The following is an 8,889-nucleotide window of genomic DNA, read 5'->3' as shown; positions in this document are numbered from 1 at the left end:
GCACGACATTACTAATTCATCATGAAGGTAAAAAGTGGCATGCTGTATGAGGTATTAATTTGGTAAGAACAGATATGGAATTTGATTATATAAATCACCTGTTCTGTTTAAAAGCAATTACAACATATGCAGTAAGATGAAGACAACAATTTATTTTATTTGGAAACATTAATAATATAAACAGGGGCACTGAGAGAACACACACAGAGAGAGAGAGAGAGAGAGAGAGAGAGAGAGAGAGAGAGAGAGTTGGGTCAAAGATTATCAAACAGTTACTTCTCCAACATATTTGTATTTGCTCAATTCCCTCCATGTCATGACAGAATATTTTTTTTGCATCAGAATATAACCAGCACCACGTATTAAGATGCTTGCATCCATGACCAGCATGTAAAATAACATTTAAAGTTTTGACCGTTCTAAGAACATAAATCTAAGAAATTTGTAGTCGTGATATCTTATACCTGAGGCAACCAATATTGTGATACAAAACGCCAATCAATGGGTTCGCCTGAAGAGAAAACATGAACAGCAGGTGCAGAAATGCCAAGATGGAGGTGAAGCTAAGACAAGTTTCCCGCAGAAATTTCATCTAATTGTTTGAACATTGAAGCATTTGTTAAGCCCAAAGGAACAAAAAGATATAAATAGATTCATAGATGGAAAAATACATACGCAACTATCACCTTTACAAGAACAAGTTTGTATCATAGTGCACAAATATAGCTCCCATAAAACAAATCATGGGCCAATTGAATGGAGCACCGTATCTTTGCCTACTCTGACATACCTCTATATGCATCACCTTTGACAGCTCCAGGGGTAATGACCGCAAGAATCACAAATCCACCAAGAAGTACAAGCAATATGCCTAAGGAGTTGATTAAAAAAGCCTCATTTGAGTAGCGTGATATTACTTGGCTGCTCTGAAGAAATGTAGCCTTCTCTAAGAGGCCAGTAGCAGCAGTAGCAACGGCAAGGGCATATATGCATGCCCCGAAAAATACATGCCAAGGAAGTAAAAAAGCTCTGCCATGTCTTGAGCCACCAGGATACCAGAAGGTCACAAATCCAGTCCCCCACTGCACAAAGATGATAGCTACAATCACTTGGGAAACAAAAATGCATCCAAACATAAAATGATTGAATGTCAATGAAAAGAACTCCAAAAGCACCTGAACGCCAAATAGTAAGAGACAAGCCAGGCCCAACCAAGAGTGCAGGCTATAAAAGTTGTCAATTCCCTTGTCATTATGGAATTTTAAAGCTGCCCATACACCAATTAAAGCCAAACACAAGGCAACGAACTGGATTGTAAGATGCACCAGCTTTTTTAAATTCTTTGTTCCTGAGATTGTCTTGTATGCTAATATAGCTGCAGTCACCCCATTATGATCATTGATGCAGGAAGAATGAAGAAAAAAGTGAGACTAGAGATTAACAAAAAGCACCACTGCAGAATCTAACAATGAAATTCAAATGAGTGGATGCAATCCATTTTATTTGCTTTGGTGAGTCTCCTAGAATATTTCGCAAAGAAATGCATGGGTATCCTCTAGCTTTTTCTTGAATTCCCAAACGCCCATCTCGACTTCAAAGAGGAAAGCTCTGAGCTTTACTTCAGTACTTAAACTAATAATTCTCCTACAAGACTTTCAATAGAAGATCTTATTTCTTTCAATGGCTGAAATAATGCATGCAATTATCTGCATAAATATGTGGAGTATGTTTGCAAACAATACAAATGGTAATAATTTCTTTCATTATCTTTGCTTTCCCCCCAAAGTTTATGGTCCATGCATGACAAAATGTAACTAGCAATTCAGTGAACCAAAAAAACCAAAAGAAGTTTTAGTACTTGTTTAACAATGACAACATATAATGATAATGGTGGTGGTAATGATGATGATAGAGAAAATAACAACAAGATGTTCATCTTCCTATTATATAATCTTCCTACTTTTCTTCTCTGAAATAGATGGAATCCAAATGAAACCAATTGAAAAGTTCTCATAGTCAAAGGTTGCTGGTCTTTAACCCTCTCTAATATCAGGATCCAACAGTTCAGAATATTTCGTCACAGCATATTTTCCTATGGTGGTTATGAAATCAGAATTATTAAAGAAAAAATCAGATGAGACCATGAGAGAATGGATTAGATCTTTCCTTAAAATTAGGTTGCGATTAAGAGTTGTGCAATCTAAGCATATCTATATCTATTGATTGATCCAAGTATAAATGGGGAAAAAATTTAATAAGAAAGAAACGAGATAGCATAACAATTTAGGTTGGTGGTTGCTGGATGTGAAGCTTTTTATTTTTTAAGCAGCAGATCAAATAGTGTGTGTCGCGTTTAAGTTAACCTGGTGGTTTTGGTAAAAACTGCCGATGCATATTCTACACATTCCTACTATGTGAATTTTGTTTGACGATTCGTTAATGTCTCAATAAAACATGCATGGCTTCTGCTCCACCTCCTAATTTATGTAGTAAACAAGGTTTTGATCTAGTAAGTCAGGAATGTTGTTACATATATCTTACCAACCACAGTAGAAAAAGGCCAATCAACAGGAAGAAAATGTAAAGCCCACTGCACATATTGCTGACAATTATCTACTTTGCATCAGACCTAATGTAGCAAATAGATAAGCTGGAGGAGAAGAAATATTCAAGACCTAGACATATAATATGAAAGCTACCTACCAGACAAGTTGTCAGATAATAGTGCTAATCTCATCAGAAAATAATGCAAACATATGTACTTTCATAATTCTTTAGGTGGCATTGCATCATTTGCTTAAACCTGTCGGTTTAATTTTTAATAAAGAAATATTAAATTTAAAACATTTCAAAGCATTAAATTCTTAGCATTAAAATCTATGCACTTAAGCAAGAAATGAGTGAGACAACTATTTAGGACACAAAAATAAAATTCAAATGCTTATGAAAGCATTTATATATTTTGGCAGAGAACTTAGTAATATAAACTAAACAATCAACTTTCATGAAGAACAATCCTGCTGATATGATCAAGATATCTTTGTGAACCTTATGTTAAATTAAAAGATGGTATAGAGGCATAATTTTTTTACCTTCACCATTCAAAAGAATGAACCCAATCACCATAAGTACAGGATGGACCTGCAAGGATGTGATTCTATTAACATTAGCATCAATGAAGTAATATTTTATGAGTTTATCTAATGGATAAATAAAATCAGCTTTGCTCCATACAAATTAAATTATGCAGGTATAAACTAAACAAAGTGCAAACTCTCTAGACTAAGAGGTTCAGATAACAATTAGCATAGAAGTCGGCAACCAAAATGATGGAAAAAAGTACTTGGTCAGAAAACAAAAAACAAAAGAAAAGAAAATCAGATTTCAACAATCCACAACAAAAATGTCAACTCAAAAAAAAAAGATATTTGTAATTCTTGTTTATATACATGCACAGATGAAAAGTTGTATAATCAATTTTTTCCTGTAGTTTATGATGACATAATACACATTTGATTTACTAACTGTAGTTTTTCTGTATGTCACAAAGGAGGTGCTCACAAAAGGGCCTGCTAGTATCAGAAAAATTGACAAGTAAACATCTAAGAAAAGGTGTAAAGAAAGTCGCTATACCTACACATCACATATGTAATTGAAGAACCCGTAAATCTAGTGCACACAGTTAGGGACTGATTAGTGACAGTCATGCATCTAGGAGATGACCCGGATAGAGAAGGATGGTATAATCTAAACCCCTGCTACTTTGCTGGCATATATGATTATATGCATAAGATCAAAACCAACTCTGTCAGGGCATCAACCCAAATATTACAGCGGCACAGACCAAGATGAGTGTTGCCACAAATAGGAAGTGCACGTGTTCAATACATGTTTAAACAATGATTAAACAATTAATAAACATATCAAGGTATTCCAAACATTTCCCCGCATGCAGAAGCTTGTAGCAATCACCAATTTCTCCAGATTTTTTTTTTCTGTTGCCATGTAGGCATGCAGTTTTGTGCGTAATTAACTATTTTGGATACTCTTCTGGTCAAAGTCTCTATATTTCAAGAGGCAAATTGGATTTTTTTTTTTTTTTTTGTGGGAGTTAGTTTTGTTAACCAATGTCATCTTCTAGCAGTCCAACCAAACATCATTGCAACATATTGCAGTAGTACAAGGAGACGCCCTAACCCTAGCTGACCTCTGCACATCTTTCTCTAGAAAAGCTGTGATTCATTGCCCCCATAGGACACTGTAGTTAATATCTCCCTACTTTCACTAGAGTGGATCAAATCCGTGCCACGACAAAGAACAAATCAACATTCGGATAAATTAATATAGGATCAATGTCATCATTCGAGCTTGGTACCATAATCATTGGACAACCTAACATTAATTCTCCACCCTCTTCCCTCCGAGTTTGGAACTGACATCAATAGCATTCATCAATCGCATTCATATGCCAACTGAGGAAAAATTGTGCAGCTGATGCCCCAGAATCATTTAAATATCTAATTTTATTACAAATTAGAAGTTATGACCAGTGTTCCCTAAGTGTTCTCATATATTTCAATTATCATATAACAACGCAAAATTGGCCAAAAAATCTGTTCATGCATCAATCTGCCCACTATAGTCACCTTAAAGTCGAAGAACATATTGCATTAAACTCTTGTAGCAGCTAGGAAAGATAAAGATGGAAAAGTCCATGCTATTAAATTGTCCGCATCAGGACCTGAGAGACCTCTCTTGCAATATCACTAACACATGATACCAGACCCTGCCAAGCAGGATGTCTTAGTGAATACACTCGAAATCACAACTACACGCAGCGACTGTAAGTGTAAGAGATAGCCTACTGCTGTGTATAATCAGAATAAGGATATTTCTCTGCATCAGATGAAATCAACTAAGCAATCGACAACTTCTTTCACATCGCCATCTTAGTTTCAATTCATGGTCAAGTTGGGTAAAAATAGTTCCCTTCTCGCCATCCAAAATTCAAGCCAAACACAACTAAACAAGAACAAAAAAATCTCGTCTTCTAGACCAGAACATTAACCAAGTCCTCAATCTGAATCGAGAGTCGCAACAAGAAAAATAACTAAAGGCGATCTACAAAATAGAAAAAGATTGAGGAGGGATGGAAAGGGTTTACATTGAAGATGAGATCCTTGTTGTCGGAGATGAGGGCCATTCCCCCCCGGAAATGCATCGCCCAGGTGATGACCAGAACCGCAGCAGTGATCCCCATCAGCCGGATCACCAGCACCACCGGAAATCGGACCGCCGGAGCCGCCGCCATGTTTCTTTTTCTCTTCGAATCGCGCGGCGAGAGATGGGAGCAGGCAAGAGGTAAGAGGGAGGAGGAGATGGAATCGATGTGATGGGGGTGGGCGTGGGGGCTTCGGCTCAGCCGCTGCGGTAGCGAGGCTGCGAGATCTGCTAATATTCCCCGAATACTGATCGGGAACGGAAAAGCGGACGAAAACGGGAAAACCGCTTTGCTAAGCCAGCGGCGGGGTTCGGCTTTGACGGGCTGGCGGGCTGCGGACAAGGAACGGCAATGCCCTGGTTGCTAAAATGGGCCTGGTGGGTTTATCAAGTTCTTGTTGCGCCACGTATCAGTTTGATCTGATCAAAGGGTTGGGTGATCTGATCTAATCTGAACCCAAACGATGCATACAATCTGAACCCAAGCGATACATATAATATACGTACGGTTTATAAACTTAATAATGTTGCGGTTTATGTTAACTTTGTTCTGTCGAATATTTGGCTTTGTTTCGGGTGCTTGAAATTTCTCTTAGGTTATTAGTGTTGCAATGGGCTTGATTGTTTCAGGCGATGGTTGCTCAAATCACGCATAAGACGGGCTTAGTTATGCCATCTCCCCCGGCATATCTCTGTTTTAGTAAATGTTTGGTGATAATTTTGAATTACTCAAGTCTTTTCGATTATTAGTAGGCAACCATTATAATAATGCAGGGCCTAATCCAAAAAATCTAATCCAAAAATATTTTTTGAGTTTCTTAATGTTGTACAAGTAGTACCAAGATCTACTCAATAAATAATAGATGTAGGACTAAACACATGCCTGCACGAGTTCTCGCATACTTCTTCTATTTGAACTCTTGCGTTCTCACCAAGCTAAGGATCTAAATCCATTCAAATCTAATCATAAGTGAGAATGATAGTGTTATTTTGATGATTAACAAGCATTTAACAAGAGTATGTTATAAGTTAAATCGATACTTCATTTATAAGTTTATTACTCTCAGTATATTTGTATAAATTGATATAGATACATTTCATTATTTATATGAATGAATCTAACCTTGAGATGCAGCAAAGTGTGGATTGAGTCGACCCAAAGGATGATTAGGTCGACCCCGGCACATCAAGAAATCATTTGGCACACTTCTGCAAAAATGGCACAGATGAACAGTGAGTTGGGTCGACCCAAGGAAAGCATGAGTCGACCCAAACATCAAGATCCTCAAACAACTCAGAAAATGGTTCTCTGGATTTGCTGAGAGGGTCGACCCAAGAAGAAGTTGAGTCGACCCAAGTAAACCTTGAGTCGACCCAAAGAAAGGTTGAGTCGACCCAAGTGAAGAAAGGCTGAAATTCAAGATTCTGAATTTTCTGAAAGTTGGGTCGACCCAAGAAAAGTTTGAGCTGACCCAAGGTTGAGTCGACCCAAGAAAAGTTTGAGCTGACCCAAGGTTGAGTCGACCCAAAGAAAGGTTGGGTCGACCCAGGGAAAGGAAGGCTGAATTTCAAGTTTCTGTGTTTTCTGAGAGGGTCGACCCAAGAAATGTTTGAGTCGACCCAAGTGAAGGTTGGGTCGACCCAAGGACAGGTTGAGCCGACCCAAACACGGGCTGAACATAACGGCTAGTTGTGCAGAAATGCTTTTTGGACTCCCAACGGCTATAAACGGCTAGTTTCTTCAATCCAACGGTCAGAAAGGACTATTTGGAGGTTGGAGAAGTATTTAAGAGGGAGTATTCATCAGAGGAAGCAAACTTTTGGGAAAATACATCAAGTGCATTCAAGAGAGAACCCTAGCAAGGCAAGCTTCATCCAAGTGCTTCATTCAAGAGTCAAAAGAAAGGGGTTGAGCAGATTCAAAGAGTCATCAAGAGCTCCATCCTCCCTTGAAGAGTGAAGCATCCTTGACAAAGAAGAGCAAAGCGACTTCAAAGCGATAAATACTTTCTAACTCTTCTTTGTAGTTCATATTGTTTTATATGCTCATTTAGGAGTTTGAATCTTTTCTTTTTATTTGTTAAACACTTTGTAAAGGTTCGTTGGTGAGCCCGCAAAACCAACAAAGGTTTTTGGTGAACCTGGAAAACCAAGTGTATAGGTTCGTTGGTGAGCCCGCAAAACCAACAAAGGTTTTTGGTGAACCCGGAAAACCAAGTGTATAGGTTCGTTGGTGAGCCCGCAAAACCAACAAAGGTTTTTGGTGAACCCGGAAAACCAAGTGTATAGGTTCGTTGGTGAGCCCGCAAAACCAACAAAGGTTTTTGGTGAACCCGGAAAACCAAGTGTATAGGTTCGTTGGTGAGCCCGTAAAACCAACAAAGGTTTTTGGATTGTGAGCCCGGAAAACAATCCAACTGTAATCCGCGGAATTATAGTGAATTCCCAAGGGGACGCTTGGGGAGTGGACGTAGGTGCTAAGGAGAGCACCGAACCACTGTATATTGTTGTGTTTGTGTTGTGCTTGTGCTTACGTTTATTCTTGCATCATCTTCTATCTTTGCACTAGTTTAAATCATTCAAATAGTTTAAGGAAGCATCCACCGCACTTAATTAAGAAAACGTTTAAAGCACCAAAATTTAGAAGAAACCAATTCACTCCCCCCCTCTTGGCTTGTCACCTTGGGCAACAAGTGGTATCAGAGCAAGGTGCTCCAATAGTACTCATTGATCTCACAATCAAGAGTTAAAGATCATGACAACCCAAGTGGGATGTTCTATGAGTGAGGGGCAATCCACAAATAGACCACCTCTATTTAATGGCACAAACTACACATACTGGAAAGCTAGGATGAGGATATTCATTCAAGCTTTAGACTATGAATTATGGTACATTGTTACTAGAGGCCCTCACTCACTCTCTCACACTATTAATGAAAAAGACTTAGCACAATTAAATGCTAATGCTATGAACATACTATATTGTGCTATCCATGAAACTGAATTTAATAAAATCTCTGCATGCTTATCTGCTAAGGAAATCTGGGATACTTTAGAAAATATTTATGACAAAATTCAGATTAGCTCACATGTGCTTCAATTACACACTAACAGTGAGCCTGCAGAAAAAGATGTTGAATCTCCCAATCCGGAAGAAAGAACAACAAATGAAGAATTCGGTGATGAAAACAAGGACCCATACCCAAACACCGAAAAATTCAAAAGCTTCCTAAAGACAAAGAAGAAGAGGAAGCAAGAAGAAAGGAAGAAAGAGATAAAAAGCAAGAAAGCCTTGACCAAGAAAGAGTCAAGCAAGAAAATGAAAGTGAGGAGCAACAATAATGATACTAGCTCCAAAGAACTACAAGAGGTAACTAACTTATGCCTTATGGCACAAGAAGATAAGGTAAAATCTGAATCTGATTTCACACCTAATGAATTTCAGGAAGAATTCTCTTATGATGAACTATTAAATGCTTTTCATGATCTGTATGGTGAATGTAGAAAATTAGCTACGAAAAATAAAAATCTTAAAAAGCTAAATCTGGAAATGTCAGAAGAAAGAAATTCTTCCGCTGAAATGAAAGACAAATTAAATTCTGAGAATGAACGCTTAAGATTAAATTCGGAAGAATTGATTCAGAAAAATCAGAATTTAATTAAAGAAAA

General features: G+C 37.9%; 1 protein-coding gene across 2 annotated transcripts; it reads right to left on the bottom strand.

The window, feature by feature from the left end:
- Positions 1-261: 261 nt before the first annotated feature.
- LOC103695683 (probable transmembrane ascorbate ferrireductase 2) lies at positions 262-5,568 on the bottom strand. Of its 2 annotated transcripts, none has more exons than XR_602279.4 (5): positions 5,165-5,567; positions 3,093-3,141; positions 1,176-1,375; positions 687-1,082; positions 262-592 (listed from the first exon to the last, which is right to left on the bottom strand). XR_602279.4 is itself a non-coding variant. In XM_008777065.4 (5 exons), the coding sequence occupies exons 1-5, from the start codon at positions 5,309-5,311 to the stop codon at positions 564-566; spliced, it is 717 nt and encodes a 238-aa protein (XP_008775287.2). In that variant the 5' UTR covers positions 5,312-5,568; the 3' UTR covers positions 262-563. The 2 variants fall into 2 exon arrangements, 1 of the variants encoding a protein (XP_008775287.2); XM_008777065.4 differs by having other exon boundaries at positions 791-1,082; positions 5,165-5,568.
- Between the last annotated feature and the right edge of the window lie 3,321 nt (positions 5,569-8,889).

This window comes from Phoenix dactylifera, chromosome 4 (genome assembly GCF_009389715.1).
Source record: "Phoenix dactylifera cultivar Barhee BC4 chromosome 4, palm_55x_up_171113_PBpolish2nd_filt_p, whole genome shotgun sequence".
Taxonomy (NCBI): domain Eukaryota; kingdom Viridiplantae; phylum Streptophyta; class Magnoliopsida; order Arecales; family Arecaceae; genus Phoenix; species Phoenix dactylifera.
This window is presented reverse-complemented; position numbering and strand designations above follow the sequence as displayed.